Source organism: Budorcas taxicolor, chromosome 25, assembly GCF_023091745.1.
Source record: "Budorcas taxicolor isolate Tak-1 chromosome 25, Takin1.1, whole genome shotgun sequence".
NCBI lineage: Eukaryota > Metazoa > Chordata > Mammalia > Artiodactyla > Bovidae > Budorcas > Budorcas taxicolor.
Window position 1 is genome coordinate 29,584,714 of NC_068934.1, and position 27,622 is coordinate 29,612,335.

The window sequence follows — 27,622 nt, forward strand, 5'->3', positions numbered from 1 at the left end:
GAACAGCTGCCCCAAAGGGAAGGACTCTGGAGCAGAGGGAGGCTGGTCTGCTCATCCAGGAGGGGATGCCCGTGTGGCCCTCCACTTGCCCCCTAGGCTGGGCTTATCACTCCTTCCAGAGTCCTGGGCTGTAGCCAGAGGGAGGGAGGGCTTTGGGTTTTGTCTTAGGATGGGGAATCAGGACTGTAACAACTCCTACCATTTCTAAGCTTTTAAAGATGACAGACAGAGTGTGTCTCCTAGACTGTTAGCAGCCTAAAGATGGGGGTTGTGTTTGCCTCCTTAGGAAGGATGGGAAGAAGAGAGGGAGGGAGTAACTCGATCCTCACTAGTCCTGGGAAACCTATTTGACTATCAATAGATCTATGGAAAGGGCTTCCCAAGTGGCTCAGTGGTAAAACAAATCCACCTGCCATTGCAGGATTGAACTTGGGTTCAATCCCTGGATCGGGGCAGATCCCCAGGAGAAGGAAATGGCAACCCACACCAGTATTCTTGCCTGGGAAATCCCCCGGACAGAGGAGCCTGGTGGGCTACAGTGTATGGTCTATGAAGTTGCAACGAGTCAGAAACAACTTGGTGATCAAACAACACCAAGATCAATGGAAAAGGAGGTGTAGTGTATATAAATGAAATGAAATGTATCGTTAAACCCTGAGAAAGAAGGAATACCTGTCATTAGTAACAACATGGATGAACCTGGAGAACATTATGCTAAGTAAAATAAACCAGACAGAAAAAGAAATAAGAAAAGATCCCTTTTGATAAATGCAGCAGCTGAGAGGTTGTGGTTTCCATCCTGCAGCAGGTCTGGCATTGGACTGCAGGCCTGTCTGAATCCTTGTTCTCTGCCCTTCCCTGCATCAGTACTGCCCAGATTTCAATCACTCTTTGTTATCACCTTCTTTGCCAATCTTCACATGACATAGATGTATAAATATATCTGTAAATCAATTTATTTTTACTTAAAAATATAACTAAGTAGGACCTACCTGGGGATTCAGTGGTAAAGAATCTGACTGCCAATGCAGGAGACACAGGTTTGATCTCTGATCCAGGAAGATCCCACATGCCTCAGAGCAACAAATCTGGTGTGTCATAACTATTGAGCCTGAGCTCTAGAACCTGGGACCTGCAACTACTGAGCCCACGAGCCTCAACTACTGAAGCAAGCCCACATGCCCTAGAGTCCGTGCTCCGCAGCAAGAGAAGCCACTGCGATGAGAAGCTGAGCACTGCACCTAGAAAGCAGGACCTGCTCCCTGAAACTAGGGAAAAAGCCTGTCCAGCAACAAAGACCCTGAACAGCCAATAAGTAAATAAATAAAAGTTATTAAAAATATAGCTAGTTTGACATGCTGGTTATATTTTTCTGCTGCTGCTGCTAAGTCGCTTCAGTCGTGTCCGACTCTGTGCGACCCCATAGACGAGAGCCCACCAGGCTCCGCCATCCCTGGGATTCTCCAGGCAAGAACACTGGAGTGGGTTGCCATTTCCTTCTCTAACACGCATTAAAGTACGAATGACTTTAAGCCAATGATCATCATCCATCCATCACCTTACAAGCAGCTCCGAGTGCTCCCATGGGCCCAGAGCCGTGGTTCTCAGTGCAGTCCCCAGGTTGGCAGCATCAGCACCGCCTGAGAACTTCTTAGAAATCTTAATTCTCAGGTCCTACCACAGACCTCCTGCATCACAGGCTCGTGGGTGGGGCTCAGTAAGGTCTTTTTTCACACCCTCCAGGTGATTCTGATGCTGCTAAAGTTCAGGAACTGTTGCAGGAAGGGGGACCCCTTCCAGGGCCCGAAACCGGGCTCTTGTCTAACACTCAGAAATGAATTGTCCAAGGAGACACGTGTGCTGACAAAGCAAGAGATTTTATTGGGAAAAGGCACCTGGGTGGAGAGCAGTAGGGTAAGGGAACCCAGGAGAACTACTCTGTCAAATGGCTTGCAGTCTCGGGTTTTATGGTGATGGGATTAGTTTCCGGGTTGTCCTTAGCCAATCATTCTGACTCACAGTCCTTCCTGGCGGTGCACACCTTGTTCAGCCAAGATGAATTCCAGAGAGGATTCTGGGAGGTGGTCAGACAGGTAGTGTCTCCTTTTGACCTTTCCTGAACTCTTCTGGTTGGTGGAGGCTTATCAGTTCCCAATTCCTTTCCAGGACCTCCTGTCATAAAACAACTCATGCAAATGGTTACTATGGTGCCTGGCCAGGGTGGGCGGTTTCAATCAGTGTGCTTCCCCTAACAGAACCATTGCACTGGAGTGTGGGACCCCTCAGGAACGTCCTGGTTGAGTCCCCTTTGCCCCCGTATCCTGGATCCTCATGGTGTCCCCAGGACCGCAGAGCCTAGGAAATCCCTGGTTGAAGCACCATGTACATATTAACTCATTAGTTAGAAAAGACCGGAAGTGTGGTATGAAAGAACAGCTGCGTCAAGGAAAACACCTTACCTTGAAACTTATACATTAGGATACAAAGAGCCAATGCTAGCTCAGAACTCAGAAGTGATCGGGGATTCCCAGCAAAGCAGGTACCTCCGCGTTGCTTAGAGCAGCTCTGTCCAACAGAACTCTCGGCAGTGATGGAAATGTTCACCACCCACTGTAGGCTGGGAGACAGTTCTCCATGGGTCTTGCATTTCTGCACATTTGAAAGCAGAGGCACTGAATGCCTTTTTTTTCTGGACGCTTTTCAAGGGCATTTATATAGCCAACAGCTTTGGAAGGAAAAGGTAGTGTCTTCCTCCAGAGCAAAGGACTTCGTGCTTCCTGCCTGTTAGAAAAGATCCAGGTCTCCTGAACTCAGAGTTCTAGTCCTATGTGGTGACCCACTGCTTGTCCATATAAGCATGTATCTCCGGCTCTCTTCACATTGCCCTGTGGGAACTGGAACTCGGGAAACCAGAGAAAGAAAATGCTGATACTCTGACTGCTGATACTGCTATAAATAATTAAGTCCTTATCTCAAATCCTGAATTCTCATGTCTTCTGCTGGCATCCACGGAACTGGCAGATTAACTTCTTAGCTTGCAACTAGGGCAAGAGGTGAGATTTCTTGAATTTCTTGACACATTGAATGACATGTGGCTATTAAAAGCTGGAAATGTTTCTAGTGTGACTAAGAAACTAAATTTTTAGTTTTAAATTTTTCCTAGTTTTATTAGATATAATTGAAAAATATAATTGTATATATATAAAGCATAGAAGAATTAATGCTTTTGAACTGTGGTGTTGGAGAAGACTCTTGAGAGTCCCTTGGACTGTAAGGAGATCCAACCAGTCCATCCTAAAGGAGATCAGCCCTAGGATTTCTTTGGAAGGAATGACGCTAAAGCTGAAACTCCAGTACTTTGGCCACCTCATGCAAAGAGTTGACTCATTGGAAAAGACTCTGATGCTGGGAGGGATTGGGGGCAGGAGGAGAAGGGGATGACTGAGGATGACATGGCTGGATGGCATCACTGACTCGATGGACATGAGTCTGAGTGAACTCCGGGAGATGGAGATGAACAGGGAGGCCTGGCGTGCTGCAATTCATGGGGTCGCAAAGAGTTGGACATGATTGAGCAACTGAACTGATCTGAACTGAAAGCATAGAAAGTGATGATTTGATCCATTGTGAAATGATTGCCACAATCAAGCTAATTAACATATATTTATTTAGCTCACATAGTCGGGGCTTCCCAGGTGGCACTAGTGGTAAAGAATTCACCTGCCAATACAGGAGAAGAAGGAGACTCGGGTTCAATCTGTGGCGCAATGAGATCCCCTGGAGAAGGAAACGGCAGCCTACTTTAGTAGTCTTGCCTTGGAAAAGTCCATGGGGTTGTAAAGAGTTGGACACAACTGAACAACTGAACACAGAGTCACATGAGGCTAGGGACTACCTTACTGGGCCATCTTGCTTAGAATGTTCAAGCATCAACTGGCGTGGCCATTGGTCAAGGATACTATTGAGAGAGTTTCTACACTGAGAGTAAGTTAGTTGAAACTTAGGTGATCTCTAAGTTAAACTCAACATTTAAAACACTAAGATCATGGCATCTGGTCCCATCATTTCATGGCAAATAGATGGGGAACCAGTGGAAACAGTGACAGACTTTATTTTCTTGAGTTCCAAAATGACTGCAGATGGTGACTGCAGCCATGAAATTAAAAGTTGCTCGCTCCTTGGAAGAAAAGCTATGACCAACCTAGACAGCATGTTAAAAAGCAGAGACATTACTTTGCCAACAAAGGTCCATCTAGCCAAAGCTATAGTTTTTCCAGTAGTCATATATGGATGTGAGAGTTGGACCATAAAGAAAGCTGAGTGCCAAAGAATTGATGATTTTGAACTGTGGTGTTAGAAAAGACTCTTGAGAGTCCCTTGGACTGCAAGGAGATCCAACCAGTCTATGGTAAAGGAAATTAGTCTTAAATTTTCATTGGAAGAACTGTTGTTGAAACTGAAACTCCAATACTTTGGAAGAGGCTTGGAGGCTAGAGGGAACGTCCCTGGTGGCTCAGATGGTAAAGAATTTGCCTGCAATGCAGGAGACCCGGATTTGATCCCTGGGTCAGGAAGATCCCCTGGAGAAGGAAATGGCAATCCATTACAGTACTCTTGCCTAGGAAATTCTGTGGACAGAAGAGCCTGGCAGGCTACAGTTCATGGGGTTACAAGAGTGGGACACGACTTAGCAACTAAACTTATCACCATGACACCTTAAACTTGGAGGCTAGAGAGACAGAAAATATGGCCGGAGAAGACGAGCAGACCAGGGGCCCTTAAAGAATTTTCTCAGCTCAGATTCCCCTTTCCCTGAGCCTGAGAACACCTACATCTGCTGCAGGCTGGCTGAAGACTCCTCAGGGCCCTTCTCAGCTCCCCAGGTTCCCGCCCCTCTCACCTCCCAGCTCAGAACAATTTCCCCTTTCACTGGGGCTCAGGCCCTGCTGACAGGTCAGGTCATATGTACCTAATCAGGAGGAGCTGGGGCCTGAAGGGTGATAAACGGGGCTTCTCCTTCAGTAAAGTTTGTGCAGAATATTGGAAACAGCTGTGCCAGGTAGAGCCAGAGCCTGTGGGGACCTGAAGGGGGAGGGTTGAGATGGGGGAGCTCCAGGGCAAAAGTCTAAAGGGTGCTTTGCCGCTGAAAGGCTGACAGAGTTAGTGAGCTTAATCCAATGCTAGTCTAGAATCCTGGACTTTGAGGAGAAGAGAGAATGCCCTGGAATCAGAGGACATGGGTCATGGCCAAGCAGATCTTGACTACCTGACAGACATTTATTTGCAATCATTGCTATTTATTTCATAAATATCACACCAACTTCTCTGCAAGTTGCTATTCTCACCTAACCTCATGACAGAAAGAGAGAAAGAAAGTGAAGTCACTCAGTCGTGTCCGACTCTTTGGGACCCCATGGACTGTAGCCTACCAGTCTCCTCAATCCATGGAATTTTCCAGGCAAGAGTACTGGAGTGGGTTGCCATTTCCTTCTCCAGGGGATTTTCCCAACCAAGGGATTGAACCCAGGTCTCCCACACTGCAGGAAGACTTTTTACTGTCTGAGACACCAGGGAAGCCTAATGAAAATCCTTCTGATTTATTTTTTCTTATATTATGGTAAAATAGCTTCCCAGGTGGCTCAGTGGTAAAGAGCCCGCCTGCCAATGCAGGAGGTGCATGTGGGATTCCTGTGTCTGGAAGGTGCCCTGGAGAAGGAGGTGGCAACTCACTCCGGTATCCTTGCCTGGAGAATCCCAAGGACAGAGGAGCCTGGTGGGCTACAGTCCATGGGGTCGCAGAGAGTCGGGCATGACAGAACACACACACACACACACACACACAACACAACATTTATCATCTCTACCATTTTTAAGTGTAACTTTCAGTAATGTTAAAGTATTCACATTGCTGTACATCCAACCTCTAGAACTTTTTCATCTTGCAAAACTGAACTTCCATACCCCTTAAACAATTCCCCATCTCACCTCTACCCCAGCCATGGACAACCACCATCCTTTCTGCTTCTATAAGTTTGACCATTAGAGATGCATCTAAAGTGGAATCATATAGCATTTGTCTTTATGCAATTTATTATTTTGAATAGCTGCATAATGTTATAGTATTGGTGTGGTGGGAAAACCTACCACAAAAAAATGTTATAAAGAATTTTTTGTATCCATAACCTTGTGTCCTGGAGTTTGTCAGGGTTTTTTCCTACTCCCCTGTAGGATAAACTCCAGAAATGACAGGACTGTGTTAAAAAGATGCATATTTTTAATTTTTATACATGTTACCAGATCACTTTCTCCAAAGTCCAAGGTAATTCACATACCTGCCAGCTGTATTTGAGGTTGTGTCTCTCCCATGTCTTCACCAGCTGTAGCTATCATCATTCTTTTCAAGTTTTGCTATTCTAATAAAAGAAAAGTGATGTCACATCTTAAAATTTGCATATCCTTGACTATTAGTGAGATTGAGCATCTTCCCATAAATGTACTGACCATTTGTTTTGTCCGTTTTCAACTAGGTCTTTTCTCTTTCTTATTGTGTATAAGAGCTCTTTGTGTATTATAGATGTTAACTCTTTACTGGTGGTAATTGAAATATTTGCTCCAGTATATAATTTGTCTTTTGATTTTGTATATGTTACCTTTTATTCTTCCAAAATTTAAACATTTAAAATTTTCCTCTATAGCTTCTGGACTTTCTGCTTTGTTTAGAAAAATCTCCTCAAACCCTAGATTGTATAAATATTCTCCTAATTTTTTCCTCATTAAATTGTTTTAAATATTTAAATTGTTTTAAATATTTCCTTGAGAAATTGTTTAAATATAAAAACCAATATTTAAATTGTTTTCAATGTTTAAATTTAAATACATTTAAATCTTTCATCTATTTGAAACTTGGTTTTAATAACTCGTGGGGTAGAGAGCTTAACCTTGTTTTGTTTTTTCAGCCAGCCAGCCAGTTGTGTCTATACAATTTATTAAATAAACTACCCTTTTTCCCCACTGGTTTGAAATACCACCTTTATTCTTATACTATAGTCCACATGTTCTGGGTTATATTTCCTGACTGGTTTCCATTTCCATCCCCTGGATCTATTTATCTTGTCCTTTACCTTTAATGTATGATTTGATCACAGTGATTTATAGTTTGCTTTCTTAAGGCCACTTTTACCTAAATACTTCTTCACCGATGTTGTTTTCATCTCTAACATTATACAAATTCCTTCCAGCTGTCAGAGACTGTGAATGTCAGTAACTCTTCAAGACAAGCCAGAGTCCATCCAGGGAAGGCTGGCCCATGTGCCCTTTCAGGAACCAACCAAGAGAGAGGCCAGACAGTGATATTAGATGCTGCTGCTGCTGCTAAGTCACTTCAGTCGTGTCTGACTCTGTGCGACCCGATAGATGGCAGCCCACCAGTCTCCCCCGTCCCTGGGATTCTCCAGGCAAGAACACTGGAGTGGGTTGCCATTTCCTTCTCCAATGCATGAAAGTGAAAGTGAAGTTGCTCAGTCATGTCCGACTCTTAGTGACCCCATGGACTGCCGACTACCAGGCTCCTCCGTCCATGGGATTTGCCAGGCAAGAGTACTGGAGTGGGTTGCCATTGCCTTCTCCAGATATTAGATTAGTACCGACTATATGCTCAGTATTGCTTAGCACTCTGCCTGGCCTTATTAAAAGTGCTTAGTAAAAGCTAGGCATAATTACCAATTTAACATTTATTGAGTGCCAATTATAAGGCTGGGCCCTGCACTTTGTATAAGAGATTCAAAGAAGTAAAGATCTGGACGCTGCTCTTTTTCTTCTCTTGTTTTTTTATTTATTTGGCTGTGCTGGGTCTTCTTTGCAGCACTGGGATCTTCAGTCTGCATTGAGACATTTGGATTTTTAGTTGCAGCATGTGAGTTCAGTTGTGGTCTGTGGGATCCAGTCCCGTGACCAGGGATCAAATCCCAGGCCCCTGCATTGGGAGTGTGGAGTCTTAGCCACTGGACCACCAAGGAAGTCCCGACTCTAAGGGTTTCACGTCTTAGGTCCAGACCCATCCTCTGTCCACTGCTTTGCGATGCTGACCTTGGGCCCTGTGAACCCCATTTCTGCTTTGCTAGCTGTTTCTTCGCGGATTTCCCAGTAGGAGCCGCTAAAGGGAAGCTACAGGATGGACAAAGAAGGGTGGGCATCTCCTTGCGCCTGTGTGTTCCCCATACGCCTCACTCATACTTCTCCACCCCAGCAGCAGCAGGCCCACCCTGAAGCAGAGGCTGAATGCAGTTTGCAGTTTTTCCAACACTGACAGCTTCATCATCCACCACCCACTCCCACACGCCTGCCCCAGAGCACCCAGCACCAGCTGGCAGGTGCCCCTTCCTGAGGTCTGGGCACAAGCCCGGGGGTCTTCGCTTCCTGCTCAGAGCCTCCTCCTCAGGGGTCTGAGTCCCAGGCTGTGGGTCCCCCTCCTTGCCATGTTGAAGGTTTGGTGATTCCAGCCTCTTCCGTTGTTTTCCCAGCCCCTGCCGTTGCCAGCTCCGTGACACCCAAGCATGCTCTTGTGTTACCTAATTAGCAACTTTATACCCAGTTACCAATTCTTTATAGTCAATTCTCTTTTCAACTGACTGATGTGGTTTCTGTCTCCCTCCTGGACCCCGACTGACACAGGTAATGAAGAATTAAAGTTTTCAGAAGGCTGGGGATCTGCTTCTCTTGGCCGCCCTGCAGAGCACTACCCCCTCCTCCATTCCCAGAATTATTTGGCTGCCAGTTGCCAAGGAGACGGCTGACAATCTCCAGTTGCCAAGCCTCCCCCTGGAGCTCTACAGAGACATTCTGGAAACTCCCTTCTTCTTCCAGCTCCCCAGCCAGGGAACTTGGAGAATCGAGCCAGGTTGGGGAGTAGGGGATTGGGAGGGGGCGGCGGGGAGCAGCCTAGGCCTGATGATGAAGAGAGAGGCAAGAGCTTTCCTTGAGCCCTGACTTTCTCTGCTGACCTTGGTGCCTGGCTCCTCAACAGCCCTGTCCAGACAGATGCTCACTGGGTCCAGCCAAGGCTAAGTTCTCCAACCAGGCCCTCAATCACGGAAAGCTGTCTTAGCACCGTCACTCCAGGCATGATAGAAGCACCAGCACCAGCTGGGGCAAGGAAGGACCTGGAACCTCTCTCAGAGAGGACCCTCTACTGGAGCAGCATTCAATATGCTCTCAAATCTGGTGTCCGGGCCCAGGCTCCAGGCTATTTCATAATAGCAATAACAGCAACACTGATGATAACAATAGCGGGCAGGGTGTGAATCTCACTCCACAAACTGACATGTGCAAAAGTGTCTGTTCCTTTATTTCACTAAAATCAGATAAAGTGGATTCCATACTAGAGTCCTTGCCCCTCCCAGGGGTTCCTGAGTTACCAAAAGCAGAGACGCTTCGAGCCTCGGGTTCCTTGGGGCTGCTCCTGACCTTGTAGCCTGAGCCTCTGGGGGCCTCTCCACTTCTCTGCCCCCAGCGGTCATGGCCCTGAACTTGGTCCTTTTCCAGGGACCCAGGGACCTGTGACCTCTCCTCAACTCAGGAAAATCTCTCCCTCTCCACTCTGCCTCCAAATGCTTTTTCCTTTTTCCTACTCATCACTTCCACTGAGAATACCTAACATGACTTTTCAATGAATTTGAGCTTCACAAAAATAGGGAAATGCTAATTTTGGTGTCAGGCTTCCTTGGTGGCTCAAATGGTAAAGAATCTGCCTGCCGATGCAGGAGATGCAGGTTCTATCCCTGGGTTGGGAAGATCCCCTGGAGCAGAAAATGGCAACTCACTCTTGGGCAATCCCATGGACAGAGGAGCCTGGTGGGTTACAGTCCATGGGGTTACAGAAAGTTGGATTCGACTTCGTGACTAAACAACAACTTTGGTGTTAAGAAGGTTTTGCATCTGCCCTGTAAAAACCCCTGAAGTGATGTGGAACTAAAGACTTGGCTGAACATGCTTCATTGATTTTATTTTCATGTAGGTTTTTTTTTTCCTTTCAATAGCGCGTGCACGCTCAGTTGTTAAGTCTTGTCCGACTCTTTGCAACCCCAAGGACTGTAGCCCCCCAGGCTCCCTTGTCCATGGGATTTTCCAGGTAAGAATACTGGAGTGGGTTGCCGTTTCCTTCTCTAGGATTCTTAATAGTAGTTGTATTTAACACTTAATTTTTTATTGGGGTATAATTGCAATGTTGGGTTAGTGTCTTCTGTAAAAAAAGTGAATCAGCTGTATGTATACATATATCTGGGGCTTCCTCGGTGGCTCAGTGGTCAAGAACCTGCAATGCAGGAGATGCAGGAGACATGGGTTCGATCCCTGGGTCAGGAAGATCCCTTGGAGGAGGGCATGCAACCCACCCCAGTATTTTTACCTGGAGAATCTCGTGGATAGAGGAGCCTGGAGGGCTATAGTCCATAGGGTCGCAAAGAGTCGGACACAACTGAAGCAACTTAGCACTCACACGTGCATATAACACCTTCTTCTTGAGCTTCCTTCCCATCCCTCATCCAACCCCTCTAGGTTCACTGAGGTATTTTAGAGATACCATTACATCTCATCCCTGAATGTCTTAGTATTCACTAAAAGACGAACAGAAACATTGTCTTATATAAACACACAACTGTTATCACACATAACAAAACCAACAATTTTTCTAAGAGCAGCCTCCTTTTGTAGGGGAAAGACAGGCTTGGAGTAAGTGACTTCTTGCTGTCGCCCAGCTAGTGGATGATGGAGCCAGGATCTGAACGCTGATCTGACTCCAAAGTCTGCCCTGGTCGCACGCCCCCGTCTGTACAGTGGTTGTTATGCTTTTTACAGTCCTCTCCTCCTTCACTACACTCTTACAACAACCCCCAGAAGCAGCTGGTGGGCATGACAACCACATTGTTAATCCATCAGGAAATGGAGGCCAGGAGAAACGGGCTGTCCTGCGCACAGCAGCCCAGGAAGGGACCACAGAGTGGTTGAGCAGAAGGAAGGAGGGCTTGTTCCCAGGCAGAGCCGGCAGAGACCCCAGGCCCCGAGGAGCCACTGCCTTCAGGGTCACACCTCGGCCTCTGCCTCCCCTCCCTTCCTCCCTAGCTCTGTGATTCTCCTTCTCTTCACCCCTCCACCTAGGCCTTGTTCATTTCCTCTCTGGCCCCCAAGGAGCAGTTTACAAAGTGACTAAGTGGTGACCCCTGCTGGACCCTCTGTCCCTCTGGCCTGCCACCCCCCCACCAGCCCCTCCTCTCAGCCGTGAACTCAGCAGGAGCCGTATGGACCGCAAAGCCTCTGGCCCATTTCCTCTCCAGCCCTCGGCTCATCTCCTGCAGGGGTCCCCAGGGCCTACAGTTGGCCTCCAACAAAGCCCACGTGGACACACATGGAAAAGCCATTTATTTCTAGGAGCATCTGCTTTCTCTGCTCCAGCCCAGCTGTCCCCATCCTTCCACACTCTGCTCCTTCCGAGCGAGGCCTGGAGCTCCAGCATCAGATTCAAGATGGTCGTGACAGGCTGGTGAGCTGGCTTAAAACCATAGCACAGAATGAGGGGCCTACAGGTTGGCTCAGAGAAGCAGAGATGTGAGGGAAAGACGGGAAGAGACTGGCATGAGAGTCCCTTGGCCCCGAAGCTGAACAAGTGTCACAGTCTGGTGTGATGCTGCCCACAGCAATGCAGAGGTTCCTGGAAAGTGAGGCAGTGGCCAGAAACCTGGATAGTGACTACAGCCACACCGCTCCCTCCTCCAGAGCTTGGGGAGCGCCATGGAGCTGCTGTGTCCTCTCAGCATGCTGAGTTCCATCCAGCCTTGCTCATGAGCCTGGGTGTGGGCCCCGCAAAGCAGTGGAATCAACACACCCTGGTACATGGTGGCCAGGAAGTCAATGTTTATTAGATGGATAAACAGTGGCAGATTTTATTTTCTTGGGCTCCAGAATCACTGCTGATGGTGACTTGTAGCCATCAAATTAAAAGATGCTTGCTCCTTGAAAAAAAAGCTTTGATAAACCTAGACAGTGTATTAAAAAGCAGAGACATCATTTTGCTGACAAAGCTATGGTTTTCCTAGTAGTCATGTATGGATGTGAGAGGTGGACCATAAACAAGGCTGAGCACAGAAGAACTGATGCTTTTGAACTGTGGTCCTGGAGAAGACTCTTGAGAGTGCCTTGGACTGCAAGATCAAACCAGTCAGTTCTAAAAGGAAATCAACCCTGAACATTCACTGGAAGAACTGATGCTGAAGCTCTAATACTTTGGCCACCTGATGCAAAGAGCCAACGCGTTGGAAAAGAACCTGATGCTGGGAAAGGCTGAGGGCAGGAGGAGAAGGGAGTAACAGGATAAGATGGTTGGATAGCATCACCAACTCAATGCACTTGAGTTTGAACAAACTCTGGGAGATAGCAAAGGACAGGGAAGCCTGGCGTGCTGTAGTCCATAGGATCACGAAGAGTCAGACATGGCTGAGCAACTGAATAACAACAGATGGATAAGCAAAACCCTAACAGTACATCACTGAGAGAGATATTGATCTTCTTGCTAGGGAGAAGAAACTTAGCAGTTCCATGGACCCCTAGCCAGCCGAGAGGGGACGGAGCCCTGGGTGGGTGGGGACAAACTGAAGAAGGCCCAAGGGTAGGGAGCCAGGTGGGAAATGAAGGCATTGGAGGTGGGGGAAATGGAGAGAATTCAAGCTCATTGGTGAAATGCAGGCAGCAATGCTGTTTCCTGGTGGGCTGAGAACACCCGGCACACCCAGCACAGGCCTGTCAATGGACGGGAACTCTGATTACCACTCAGGCGGAGAAGAGGAGGGCTGGATATGCTGCTGCAAATATTGAATGCCTTTCATCTGAAAGTGGAGAAGGAAATGGCAACCCACTCCAGTGTTCTTGCCTGGGGAATCCTGTGGACAGAGGGGCCTGGTGGGCTGCCGTCTATGGGGTCACACAGAGTGGGACACAAGTGAAGCGACTTAGCAGGATCAGCAGCATTTGAAAGAGGGATTCGAATAGTTTTGCAAAGTTTCATTGGAAGAACTCAACCCCAAGGACAGATGTGTCAGAAAAGCAGATTCCAGTTCAACCCAAACACAAAGAAGGCGAGAAAGAGACATTGACTGGACATGCACTGTGGGACGGGGCTTTACCAGATGCTGAATGTGCGTGCGTGTGCGTGTATATGTGCGTGCGTGTGCGTGTATGTGTGTGTGTGTGTGTGTTGGGGGGGTGGTTTGGGGAAGATTCAAGTGCATTGTGTATACTGGGCGCTTCATTTCTGTTAGTTTTACATCAGCTCCACTTCAGATCCTCAGGCATTAGATCCCGGAGGTTGGGGACACCTACGTTAAGGGTTTCTGATTCACCCTGTCTGGATCCTCATGTTTTCTCTGGATACAGGGGGTGCCAGCCACCTGGGGTGGATGGCAAGCCCAGATCCCTATTCTCTGCTCCCCCCAAAATGGCTAATGGACATTCTAACGCTCCCCCAGTTAGGATGGGGGCATCAGAATGGAAGGGCCATAGAGCCAACGGGGAGGGCAAACAGGGGGCGGTACCCTATTTGCCCCACCTATCCCCACTACATGTGACCCCAATCCCCAGGAACCATTTGCCATTCTACTCAAAGTTCAGTTAGGAACAAATGAAGGCTAAAGACCCTGTGGAAGACAGGGAAGAACGTTGGCTATGGGTTGAGTGAAGGACAGGGGTCTTTTCACTGTCCTACAGCCACTGAGAGGCCGAGAGTACCACAGCCAACATCTCTGGGCCTAGCGATGCCCTGCCTGGCATCAGCTCTGACATCCCCTGTCCCGGCTGAGCCCCAAGGAACCTAATACCCGACGTCAAAGCTCATCTCACTGGGGTCCAGGAATCTCACCCTCCCCCTAGCCCTGCCATCAGATAATGGAAAACTCTGACCTTATGTCAGCTTGTCATAAGAGACAGATACAGCAGCAGGACACGCTGAGGACGAGAGAGGGGAGAGAGAGCGCTGGGCTTCAGAGAGGCCAGCCCAGCAAGCTGGTGTTCATTCCACCTCCAGGGCCCTGACTTTGCAGGCCAGATCTAGCCAGGAGCTTGAATGTTGGTGCACCGACTATGTGCACCATTCACACGTGTGTGTGTGTTGTGTGTGTAAATTGTATCAAGCATGTATACAAAATGAATATACAGCTTGATGAACTGTAACTCCTACCCGAGTCAAGAAACAGGACATTACAAGCACCCAAGAAGCCCCCCAGACGCTAGTGAAAGTTTTTCGTTTATAGTCACAATAATCTTTACAAGAAAGGAGGTGTTATTATCCCCGTTCATCTGCCAGGAAACTAACACTCAGAGAGGCTCAGAAATGTCCTAAAATTTTTTGGTTCATCAGTCAAACCTGAACTCCGGAGTGTGTTTGACTCCAGGGCTCCTGCCAACCCTCCACCAGCGTCTCCCCCCGAAACGTGAGGAAAACACGAGAGCGCACAGACGCCGTGAACCTCCTGATCCCCGCGGTCTGGAGGGCTGCACGCGGGGGTCCCGCACCGGACGGGTGGTTGGACCTGGCGAAGTTGGGGCCTTTGCCACGTCCATGCTCACACTCTCTGATTTCATATTACTGAAATCAAGTTTCAGGGAGTGCAGGTCCTCCCCCGGCCTGGTCTCTCCTCCCCAACTCTGCATTATGGATGGAGTGAATCATCTGGTAAATAATTCACCTGTAATCAGGACGGTGAGGGTAACGGGAGATCGGGGTGGATGTGTCAGGAGGGCCCCCAGTTGGCAACCTGAGCCAGACTGCCCCCCAAACTTCCAGGGCTGGGCTTTGCTCTGGAGAGAGGGAGCCTGAGAGGCGGGCAGGAACCTCAGCGGGGCGGCCACGCAGGGAGATGGGGCCATGGCGGGTCAGGGGGCCCTGCTCAGCCCCCTCGGCCTCCTGCTGCTGGCACCCCTCTGCCTTCTGCATCCAGGGGCCTCGGGTGAGTGATGCTCAGTCCGCCCTCCACAGGAGCCCACCCCTACTCACATCCCATTATTTCTTCCCGTTTCTTCCTCCGGATCCTCTTTTTGCCCTTGTGTAGCCGTTCAGTGAAGTCCATTAACTTCATCCACCTGCCAGACACCAGCCCGTGTGTGCTGAGTGACCTCTCGTGCCAGGTCGGGAGGCAGGGCCAGAGCACCGAGAGTGCTCTGCTCTTCTGAACTTTGAGAAGTCATAACAGCTTGTGCTGAGGGCCACTGTCGGGGTGTGAGCTTAGTGTGACACGGTCAGACCTGGGCTTCAGGACGTTCCCTCCAAAGCTGACAGCTTTCAGGGAGCTGGAGGCAGTGGGAGATCTTTGCAATAGTCCAGGTGGGAGATGCTCATAGCGTCCAAAGTAAGGTCCATGGGGTTGGAAAGAACCAGTTTCTGGATTAAATGCCTTTCTCCTTGACCAGCTGAACATCAGAATCTTGATTCTGATCCCGTCCCTCTAACTCCACGCCCGTCTCCTCCTCTTCTCTCTCTGGGGAAGCTGACAGCAGTGGGTAGAATCTGAGGTCAGGGATTAGGCAGGGCTCCAACCCCAGCTCCTCCATGTACCGCGTGGTTTTAGACGAAGTGATTTCATGTTTCTGAGTCTGGGGAGGGTATGCCATGGTTGTTATGGTGAAGATCAGTAGGTGATCAGCAGGGGAAGAGTTCAGGGCAGGCACGGTATGGGGGGCACTCAGTCAGCAGAAGCTTGTGTGAGGGAGCCCTGGAGATCAGTCGTCCCCCGAGGCATTTATCTTTCCTAAGTTTGCTGAGGCTCCCTGCAGCATGCTGACCACAAGCGACAGAAGAACAGGGTGCCCAGGCAGGCGTGAGGTTGCCTGCTGGATCTGCCCTCCCCATCGCTGCTGTCTGCTGCCGGGTGGACCGGAAGCTCCATGAGGGCAGAGACGGAGGGCTCATTTGTCACGGTAGCCCATGCCTGGCCCCATGCAGGCGCTCCAGATTAACAGCTGATGAATGAATGGGTGCTGGGTGGGCTGACAGCAGGCTGGGATCATCTCACCTTTGCTGCAGTGAGTCTGGAATCCCCTGGAGTCCTTATGCAGATATCTCCAGAGCCTGAGTTACCAGTGGTCACATACACGTCCTGAGCCTCGGGGGTCATTGTCTGGCTGGTCATCAGATTGACTTCCAGATGGTTGTTAATATACAGATTCCTGGGCACTGACACCCCTCTCCCCACTCGGGGATTCTGACTCAGTCTTCCGAGATGAGGCCCAGGAATCTACATTTTTATCAAGCTTTCCGAAAGGCCTAATGGGAACCTCTGCTCCCTAACCCCACCCACTCATACAGCACAGCCCAACAGGAAGCTCTGTGGGCCCCTCAGAAACCGTCTCTTGTCCACCAAGTCCAGAAGGGCTTATGCCTCGCTATCAAACCCTGCCGGGCCGGCCCGCCCTGCAGACCACCGATAACAGAGATTGTGGGTGAGGACCGGGAGCAGACCTCAGACCGGCCCGGACACTCTGCGTTGTCTCTCTGTCTCCAGGGCAGCCCCATCCGACCCGAGGAGCCCCCAGGGAGACCTCCTCCATCCAGGGAGTGCGAGGCGGCTCAGTGGAGCTGGCCTGTGGTGCCCAGTCTGCCCCCCTGGTGGTCTTCTGGAGCTTCACTCCCCTGGGCTCGCTGATGCCCCAGCCCGTGGCTGTCGCCAGTGGAGGGGAGTTCAAGGTGGAGGCCAGCGCCTCAGCTCTGGGAGCCGTGAGTCTGCGAAACAGCAGCCTGGTGCTGTGGGAGCTGCAGGAGGGGGCCCGCGGCCACTTCCTGTGCCAGGCCCTGCATGCGGCCAGCGGCCAGCTCCACGCCACCTCCTCTTCCCTCGCTCTGGCCGTGCTGGGTGAGGGGCCTGGCCGGGCACCCCGGTGGGCTTGAGCCGCTGTGCGTGCTGCTTGGAGTCTATCTGCATGTGCTGCCCGTCGTGTTCTGCTGGGCTCGGGTTCTATGGGGCCCTCCTCCTGGGAGCAGGGACACCTGGGATCATGGGGAGGGACGCTCAGGGGCCTGCCAGCAAGTGCTGGGCCACTGGGCATGGCCTGGGTCTGCGATAACAAACACAGGGCCTCTCCTTCCTCTGGCCAGTGCCCGTATCGAAGCCTCAGGTGCGGCTGAGTGACCCGTCCCCAGTGGAGGGGGCCTCCTTGGTGGCTACGTGTATAGTGCGGGAGGGCACAGAGCCCGTGACCTTTGCCTGGCAGCATCAGGCACCCCGGGGCCCTGCAGAGGCTCTCATGGGTGTCACAAAGCATCTGATCCAGCTGGACCCCGTCAACCGGACACACCTGGGCTGGTACACGTGCACTGCCCACAACGCCGTCAACCAGCTGAGCAGTGACGGAGCCTTCCTGGATGTCATCTGTGAGTCACAATGGCCGAGGGGAAGGGGTCAGGGCTGGCACCCACCTACCCACCTGGGCTTGGCCTCCTGACACATCTCGGGACCCGCAGGAGTACCCTAGCCCTCCAAGAGGCTCCAGTTGGCGGGAGTCAAGGCATTGTACACACTGGTGTCAAAGATGGCTCTAGTACAAGGCATTTTCACCTTTTCAAGGTCGAGGGCCTCTGTTCCCAGGAAAATGTTCATACATTCATAGTCAGTTTACCCTAATTTCAGGGGTGGCTCAGAAATTCTGCTTTTGACCAACTGAACCCTGAAGAAACAGGGAGGGAGTTTCAGTGAAAAGAGAGGGTGGCAATTTGATCCCAAGTCTGAGGCTGAGAGGTTGCAATTAGAAATCAGAAACTTGTCTTGAAAGCACCAATAGCAAACAAAGGATTAGAAAGATCTCCAAAACAAGTGAGGAAAGAAGCAGCAATCTGTACAAAAGTGGACCGAAGACAAAAACAGTTATTTCAGTAAAGAGAACACATGTAGCAAATTAACTTCTAAAATTTTTTTTCAAAAGATTTTTTTAAATTTAAAAATGAAATCAGTGGTTTGTGTGAAAGATGAAGACTAGGGTAATCTAGCGCTATACTGTCCAATAGGGTGGCCGCTGCGTGACTTTGATCTCTCGGGATGTGGCTGAACCTGAGATGCGCTCTGAGTGTAAAATGCACGCTAGACTTTGAAGATTTAATCTAAAAATAAGTATGTATATCTGTGCATATATATGGGCTTCCCCAGTGGCTCAGACAGTGAAAAATCTGCCTGCAATGGAGGAGACCTGGGTTTGATCCCTGGGTCGGGAAGATCCCCTGGAGAAGGGAATGGCAACCCACTCCAGTATTCTTGCCTGAGAAATCCCATAGAGAGAGGAGCCTAGTGGGCTACAATCCATAGGGTTGCAGAGAGTCAGACATGACTGAGTGATTAACACACACAGACATCCATATATATACTTATATATACCTATATTATATATTCATCAATACTTTTTAAAAATGATTTTTTACTAATTGTACATTATTTATTGATTTATTTTTCAAAAATTTTGGCCATGCCACATGACATGCAGGATCTTAGTTCCCCAACTGGGGATCAAGCCCATGTCCCCTGCAGTGGACGCACACAGTCTTAACCACTGGGCAGCCAGGGAAGTCCCAATACTTTTTATGTTGATTGTGCATTGGAACTATATTCTACATGGATGTGGTTCAACAAAATATTATTAAAATTGGTGTGTTTTTTTCACTTGGTTGGGTTTGGTTATTTTTCCTTTCTAAGACTTGGAAAATTTAACACGTGTGGCTCACATATGCCTATTGGACAGTGCTGGTCTAGTACATTTAAGGAGCTAGGACTCTGCCTAAGGATGTCCACTAATGATGGTGGCCTGTGGAAATCGTCAGCAGAGGAGCATGGGGGAGACAGGTGAGAAGTTCTTGGGAAAGAATTAGGAGCAGAACGAATCAGGCAGAGAATTCAGTCCTTTCTGGGAATCAGGGAGAGAAAGGACCCAGGAGACAGGGGCAGTGAGGAGGGCTGGCTGCTAGGGTTATGCTCAGGGCATCTTCTCACCCTGTTTTCATCCCTTTCCAGTCTAAAAGGATCAACTGCCCCAGTTCCAAGAAACCCCTCAATCCCAGGCAGAAGGGAAGGACTGGGCACCCTGCTTCTTTTCTGCCCAGCTGGGTCTTGCCCATCCCCCCATCCCAATTCAACCAGCAGTCCCTCAGGGAAGCCACACAACAGTCACAGCTGCCTTCCTGAGCTCCCCCAGCCCAGGGTGCTCACCTGCACCAACCCTGGTCACCTACACTGGACTGTGCCAAAGGCCCCTGCTCCTTGAGTTCCTGGGGGCCTAGCACAGTAGTTGACACAGCTGGTACATCATAGATACCCACTGGGTAGGGAGTGAATTCAGCGATGACTATACGAGTGACTGAAGGAATGAAGGCTGGAAGGTATGACAAGCTTTCCTTGCCCTCCAGATGGTCCAGACAATCCTGTGATCACCGTGGAGCCACTGGGGTTCACTGAGGAGGGGTTTGGGGCCAGTGAGAGGGAAGAGGTGACCCTGAGCTGCCTGGCTGCATCCAACCCCCCCAGCCTCTACGTGTGGCTTCATGAACACACTCAGGTGCATGCCGGGCCCACCTACGTTATCGCCAGTGCCGGCCGTGCCCACACAGGCCTGTACACCTGCCTGGCCCGCAACAGCCGCCTGGACACCCACACGCAGACCAGTGTCCAGCTCACCATCTACTGTGAGTGTGTGGGGAGGGGCCCCTTGCAACAGGAGCCGCCCGGACCACTGCTCGGGCAGAGTGCAGAGGCCCTGGTGTGGACGTGGATTGGGAGGGAACACTTGGGAAACCAGATGGAGTTGCTAGATGGTCAGAGTGGGTCTATAAAAGCCCTCCAAAGTGGGAAGGGGCGGGAAGATGGGACGACCATATGTAGACCCCTCCCCAGGGAACAGTTCTTTCACCCTGGGGACTGAACTGAGGCACAGAGAAGGGTAAAGAGAGTGGGGGAAAGCAGAGAAAGGGAGACTTCCCAGGTGGGGGACTAGGGGGGCTCTGGGATTCCTCACGGACTCTGAATACCTACCCCTTTCCCAGCCTCTGCCCTTGGCCTGAGAACTATGCCTTTCCCTTATCAGCCCCTCACTCTTTCCCAGCTCACCAACTTCTCCTTACTTCCTCCACCCTTGACACCTCAGGCCTCCAGGCTCCCAGGTTGGTGGGGGGTGGCGGGGGTGGTGGGCTGTGGCGCACTGCTCCAGCCCTGCCCTCACACGCTTCTCCACCCAGATCCCCCCAAGGGGCGGCCCTCCTGCACTGTTCTCCCTGCCCCTGGGGCACTGACTTTGGTCTGCACCTGGCCTGGGGGGCTTCCAGCTGCCCAGCTGCAGTGGGCCGGACCCCAGGGAGCTGGCCCCACTGCACTCAGCAATGTCACCTGGAGTTATGCAGCCACCCAGCTTGCCAACAGCAGCTCCTTCACCTGCACCGGCAGGCACCCAGCTCTGGCTCTGCCCATGCTCTGTCGGATCACGCTGTGTGAGTGGATATGGTAGATGGCAGGGCATGCCAGTGCAGGCAGAGGAGTGGGCAGGGGGCCAGGGCCCAGACCACTGGGGCCATGGGGTCGGAGAAGGGGCTGCAGACCATGGTCTCCCAGACCGGCCGCTTAATGGGGAGGTGGCAGCACGGCTCACTCCCCACCTCCAGCTTTTCTCTCCTCTCCAGCCCCAGTCTCCACCCACACGGTGGCTTAAGTCTGGCTTAGAGCCCTGGGACACCCTCGTTACCATCTCCCAGCCCCCAGGGAGGACCTTGTTTTTACTGGTCTATTCTTGCACACTTGCATTGTCCACAGGGTCTTAAAGAGTTAGTTGGACACGACTTAGTGACTGAACAGCGAACAATTATTGCATGTTGGCCTTGAGACTTGCCTTTAGTTTTCTTTCTACCTTGGAAACTCCTACCCATCTACCAAGGCCGAGTTCATATGTCATCCTGTCTTCAGTCCTCCCCCCTGAAGGCCCAGAGACTTTGTCTTTCTACCTATGCTCTAGCACACATCAGATTATATTGCACTCTGTTCCCACTATTTCCCAGGCACATGGTCAGCCCTCAATAAACGTCAAATGAATGAATGAATGAGTGAGTGTGTGAGTGACTATGTACGCAGAGGCATGAGTGAGTGAAGCAATTAACGAAGAGTGAAGGGATGGGTAGGCCTGCCAGCCCTTTCTCCTCCTGTAGCGCCGTGCTGAGCCATGATTCCCTACCCAGGGGAACCGCTCCGGAGCCCCACTTGCTGGACCGTGGCCACAATCAGAGACCAGTTCATCATGCTGAGCTGCGAGTGGCCCGGAGGCGAGCCCCCTGCTGTGCTGAGCTGGCTTGATGAGCAGGAGCAGCCTCTGGGCAGCAGCAGCTCCTCCCCGGCCGTCTACCTCCTGCAGGCCCAGGAAGACCTGGCTGGCAGAGAGTTCACCTGCCGGGGCACTCACCCACTCAGGGCCCCTGACCCCCTCTGCCGGCTCCGGCTAGGTGAGTCAGAGCTAGAGGCTTGTTTCTGGGGCGGGATGGGAGGAGCGGCTCTCTGGAATCAGGGTGAGGGGCTCTGGGGGTTGGCAGCTGAGGAGAAATGCAAAGTGAGTCAAGACCCTGTGTCACCTTCCCTCCCAGGGATTCAAGTTTTTTGATGCATAAATTTAGGGGGTTTGGTCTAGGTCTGTGTTGTCCAATAAAAATATAATGTGAGCCATAGATAGAATTTAACATTTTCTAGTAACCACGTTTTAAAAAAGTAAAAAAGAAACAGTGAAACATTTTATTTAGCTTGATATACCCAACACACTGGGCTTCCCTGGTGGCTCAGACGGTAAAGAATCTGCCTGCATTGTGGGAGACCTGGGTTTGATGCCTGGGTCAGGAAGATCACCTTGAGAAGGGAATGGCAACCCACTCCAGTATTCTTGCCTGGAGAATTCCATGGACAGAGGAGCCTGGCAGGCTACAGTCCATTGGGTCACAAAGAGTTGGCACGACTGAGTGGTTAACACAACACACTGATATACTAATTCCAACATGCAATAATAAAATTATCAGTGATATTTACATTCTTTTTTCTTTTCATGCTGCCTTCAAAATCTAATGTGTGTGTTTCTAGCGGCAGAACATTTCCATGTGGACTGGCTGCATTTCAAGTGCTAAATTGTCACATGTGGCCGGGCAGTGAGGGAGGGGGACTGTTATTGGACAGCAAGGTCTAGACTTGGAGGGATTCTGTCGCTCTCATTTTCATCAGTTTGCACGAGGTGCCAGACTGTCTTCTTGATCTGCATGAACGAATCAGGCACCAGAAGTCCTCTTCTGCTTCTGCCACTCCCTCTGTTCTTGGTCTGATTTCTTTCTCTGTCTTCATCTGGCCATGCCAGTCTTGCTTATCGCCAACTCATGAACAAAGAATTAAACACTGGAGTAAAAATTTGAGAAAAGCGAACGGCATAGCCGTCACCTAGAACGGTTCTCACAAAATGCTTCACGTCTTGGTCTGCACAGGCCGAGTGACTAGCATGGTTTTCAGGGAGGTCCGCCACTCAACATATTTCTTTCCCTTATTACTCAGCCTCAGGACTGGAAATTCCATCATAGAAGATTCATGAACACCTGAAACCCTGGGTCTTTAGGAGTTAGTCCATAAAAACAGCACCTGCTGTGGGCCGGGCCCACTGTGCCCAGCGTGGAGGCATTGTGGGCCTTTGGGGGGTGGGGATAGGGGGCCCTGGGCCAGGTGCTGGGAGGAGGTGGTTAATGCAGAGGTAAGTAGGGCGGGGGCCCACCTGTAGGAGCTGCTCTGGGGTCAGGAGGGAGAGGAGCATCATGAAATACAACTACTGTCTGTAAAACTTGGAGCAGGTGGTGCTGGGAATGTGGCATAGAATGAGAGCCTGAAAGAGGGGGCAGACCCGGCCAAGGCAGGCTTCACTCTCAACTCTACAGCCCTCCCATCTCGTTTCTCCCCTCCCCACTCCCTCCACCACTGGTCAGCACCTCCCCTCTGAGCATCCCCACCAGCACAGGGGGCACCTTCTCACCTTATCCTCTCTGTCCCTGCAGAAGCCCCTCAACTGGCAGTGGCTGAGCCCCGGGTGTCAGTGCTGGAGGGGGAAGAGGCCTGGCTGGGATGTGCCCTCCTGGCGGGCTTGCCACCCGCCCAGCTCCTCTGGCTGGGCCCTCAGCGACGGCAGGTGGAGCCAGGCACTTTGGGATTCACGCTGCACTCTGAGGGGACCCAACTGCGCCTGAGTGTCCAAGGTGCTGACCCAGCCCGCCATGGGGGCACCTACCAGTGCATGGCCCGAAATGCCTTGGGCAACAGCAGTCGGAGCGTCCTGCTGGAGGTCCTGAGTGAGTGAGGGGTGGTGTGCACGTGTGTGTGTGCACGCAGAGGGGATGGAGAACCTCCAGCCACTGCTCTTTAGCTGGAAAGGCACATGGACTCCCTGTTTCAAACCTTGGATGTGTTATCTTTCTCAGGCACAGATGGACCCTCAAAAAACACAAATCCCACCTGAACGTGAATCGGATACCCTCAAGTTCAGGCAAACAGTGTTCCACGTAGTCAGAATAACCTCCTTTTCCTCCATTTATAAGGGGCTTCCCTGGTGGCTCAGACGGTAAAGAATCTGCCTGCAAAGCAGGAGACCCGGGTTTGATCCCTGGGTTGGGAAGATTCCCTTGGAGAAGGGAATGGCCACCCACTCCAGTATTCTTGCCTGGAGAATCCCATGAACAGACCATGGAGCTGCAGAGTCAGACACAACTGAGTGATTAACGCACACCTCCATTCACAGAGGAGGAAACTGAGGCCAGTGTGTAAGTCTAGGGTAACAAAGACTGAAACTACACAGAAGTGGTCGAGGCTACACCCCCATCTCCGCATCCCCACACCACCAGTTGTATCTCAACAAAACTCTAAGAAGCCCTCGAGCACACACATGCATGCACACACACGCCTGTATGTGTCCCCGCCTTCACCCCAGGATACCCGGCTCCCCCCAACGTCACCATCAGCCGCCTGACCTACGGGAGACGCCGGAGCGAGGTGCAGCTGCAATGGGCCGTCCGAGGCCCCGGCAATCTGACGGGCTTCCTCGTGCAGCGAAGGGCCAGCGTCCCAGGCCTGGGAGCAGGGGCTTGGGAGACCGTGGCTGGTGACATCAAGCCAGAGAGCAGGGGCCGGCGGCTGGGGGGCTTGGACCCGGGGGTCCGCTATGGCTTCCGAGTCCTGGCTCTGAATCATCGCACGGCTGGCCATCCCTCTGAGGTGAAGACACCAGGTGCCTGGGCGTGCGCCGTGGAGAGACTTGCTTTTCTCCACTGAACCCAACCCGGGTCATTTTCTTCTCTGCAGGGCATGCATTCCTTTGTTCCTTCCTCCTGAGCCCCTCCACCCCCAGTCTCTGTCCTCTCCTCTGCCCTCCCCGTCTCAAGTAACCCCACTGCTGTCTTTCTGTCCCTCCCAGAGTCTCTGGAGGCCTGGGCCTAGCGGCGGGAACCATAGTCCAGTTCAGATCAGAAGAAATAGTGAACAGGAGGTGTAGTTGCCGGTAGTTGAATTAGGGTGAGGGCCCAGCTCTGCGCCTCAGTCTCACCTCCTGGGGCACAGGTGGGCTCTTGGCTTCCTGCTGTTCATTCTCCCCCCTGGGTATTCCTTCCCTCCCGCACCAGGCTGCCGAGATAACCAGACTACTGCCTGCTCTGCCAGATAGAGGGGCCTTGGCTGGGGACTCAACACCCCAGGAGCCCAGGCAGGCTGAGCACCCTCTCCTGGGGAGAGACCTGGTCTCCCGATCCTCTAGGTCGAGGCCTGCTCTTGATCCCATTCCCCAACCCCCAGGTGGAGGGCCAACCGGAAGAGCAGGGCATGGCCTGCATGATGCCCCAGAGCCACTGTTGCCGAGTTCAGCAGTGGCTCTAAACCTGCCCTGTACGCCCTCTCCCAGCGGACCCTCCCTTCAGCGCCTACGCGGCAGTGCTGGGTGCGGCAGGCGCAGGAATGGTGGTGGCGACAGTGGCCTCCCTGCTGGTGTTCCAGTGTGCTGCCCGGCACCCGGACACCTTCCCCTGTGAGTGCGAAGCTCAAGGACTGGGCTGTTGACCCCAAGAGGCAGCCCCATATTAGACAGGCTCCCCTGCTGGCTCAGATGGTAAAGAACCCACTTGCCAGTGCAGGAGATGCTAGAAACTTGGGTTTGATCCCTGGGTGGGGAAGATCCGCTGGAGGAGGAAATGGCAACCCACTCCAGTATTCTTGCCTGGAGAATCCCATGGACAGAGGAGCCTGGTGGGCTATGGTCCACAGGGTTGCAAAGAGTTGGACACAACTGAGCAACTTAGCACACAATTCGTAGACTCCCCTGGGCAAAGAATCTAGGCTCTTCCTTAGTTGTGACCTCTTCCCAAAGCTAGAAGTCATCAGGGCTCCAACCTTGAACCTTGGGCATCTCGGGCCACCCCCTTCCAGGTTCCTGACCCTGGGGAGAGGAGGGTTATTCTCCCGGGACCTAGGCTGTTTGCTCAAGAAACACATCTCTTCCTTTTCTTCCTTCAGGCCTTGGGCGCTTGCTCATTCCCAGGTGGGTGTGGAAGCCCAATCATTCTGGAGGTCAGGATTTTCTTCTAACTGGACAGGAAGGCTGGGAAAGTATAACTTTACTCTTCACCCTCAGGGAGCAAAGTCACCAATATCAGGGCTCAAGGGGTGGCCCTGAGACAACGCCAGGTAAGCCCAATTTTACCCCCAAACTCGGGAGCATAGTCATGAGTTACCCATAAAGCTCAGTCTCCCTCGTCCGCTGGGAACAACCTGGGATGCCCCCAGGCATCTCTCTTTCCTTTGCTTGTGTCCATTCTCTGTAGGCACCGAACCATCCCCCACCACCCCAGGTTCAGATCCTGCACAAGAATCCATGGAGCCCCCAGTAAATGTCACCATCACAGTAACGGCCACACCATGAGGCCCCAAGTGGAAGGTGCCAACAGGCTTAGGGGAGACGGTGGGGGGATGGGACATTCCCTCGTCACATTGAATCTTAAAGACAAGGTAGCTAAGACCCTAACTACCCCTTCCCGCTGGATAAGCAGCTTTTTACAGCCAGCGGAAGGCTCAGCTGCAGGGCCTCTAATGACTTGGGTATGAAACCAGTCCTGGCCCAGCTCATGGCAGACAGAGGTGGAAAAACCAGGAAGACACACGACTGTGGAGAAGATCACTGGCTGTCCGAGGGCAAGTGAGAACCACGGTGTGGGAACGGTGTCTGGAGCCATCTGACCTAGCTTCCTGCCTCCAGCCTGAGTTTGCACACTGAATAATCTCTCAATAAATCACACGTGATGCTCTCACTGGTGGAGGGTTATTCCATTTGCAGCTCCCATGGGGAGAAGCTGACCGGCTTCAGTCGGGACCCAGTTTGCCTACTGGGAAGAAGCTAGGAGATGGGAAATGAGATAGGCAGGTGTGTGTGTGTGTTCCCTTCATGCAACTGTGGCAAGAAATGCGCTCTTCTCCCATCTAAGTACTAACCAGGCCTGACCCTGCTTAGCTTCCAAGCAAATAAAATCTAGTGCCTTCAGGATGGTAGGGCCATAGAGACGCAATCTTCTGGCTCTCTCCCAATTTCCAGCTCCTTCCCCGTCAAACACAAGCTGCACCAGGGCTGGTAGCAGAGCCAGGTGCCCAGAGCCCTTGTCTCCCTTTCACCTCTCGTGCAGGCACAGCACAGAGCCCGCCGTGCTCAAAGGGCTCACAGTCGCCGGACTCGAGAGTCTGTGCCAACAAGACGGGACAGGGGTTCCTGCCACCAGGCTGGGGGAGCTGGCTGCCAGCGGCCCGGGGCTGGCCAGAGTCACACTCTGTCAGCCGCCGGCATGACTCACTGGCTCCGAGCGTGTGTCTGACATCTGGGTGAAACACAAATGCGTGCTTGTTCCACTGCCTGCGCGAGTCGGCAGGCCTGCCTCCGCGGGGGACGCAGAAGAGAACAAACAGCCAGACGGCCAAGGGATGGTCCTGCCAGGAATCGGGAAAGCGGCGCCTGAAAGGAAACGGACGCTGACAGGAACGGCGCTCTCCTAAGTTTCTCACGGACTCAGTCTCTCTCCACGAGAAGAGGGCTTCGGGTTCCCTCAGAGCTCTCAGGGCTGGGGCTGAGGTGCAGGCAGGCCCGTTTCAATCTGGGGATCGCTGCACGACAGGGCCCACGCCAGGCAAAAGTCCCTGGTGGCTTTCTGGGAGAAGCAGCCCAGACACTGGGTTTGTTTTTGGCTGTGCTGGATCTTGTTGTTTAGTTGCTAAGTTGTGTCCGACTCTTTGCGACCCCATAGACTGTAGCCCCCCAGGCTCCTCTGTCCGTGGGATTTCCCAAGCAAAAATACTGGAGTGGGTTGCCATTTCCTTCTCCAGGGGCTCTTCCTGACCCAGGGATCGAACCCGTGTCTCCTGCATTGGCAGGCAGGTTCTTTACTCTCTGAGCCACCAGAAAAGCCACTTGGGAAGTGCCAGACCATAGTTGTGGCCTGCAGGATCTAGTTCCCTGACCAGGGATTGAACTTGGGCCCCCGGAGCGTGGAGTCTTAACCACTGGACACCAGGGAAGTCCCACCGCAGACACT

The 27,622-nt window shown here is 51.6% G+C and overlaps 1 protein-coding gene across 1 annotated transcript; it reads left to right on the forward strand.

Moving 5' to 3' along the window:
- The first annotated feature begins 14,905 nt into the window (after positions 1 to 14,905).
- On the forward strand, positions 14,906 to 25,968 carry VSIG10L2 (V-set and immunoglobulin domain containing 10 like 2). The gene is made up of 11 exons (XM_052662416.1): positions 14,906 to 14,987; positions 16,539 to 16,886; positions 17,129 to 17,404; positions 19,421 to 19,696; positions 20,246 to 20,494; positions 21,233 to 21,493; positions 23,066 to 23,356; positions 23,992 to 24,288; positions 24,955 to 25,077; positions 25,563 to 25,616; positions 25,871 to 25,968. The coding sequence occupies exons 1-11, from the start codon at positions 14,906 to 14,908 to the stop codon at positions 25,966 to 25,968; spliced, it is 2,355 nt and encodes a 784-aa protein (XP_052518376.1).
- Positions 25,969 to 27,622: the final 1,654 nt, after the last annotated feature.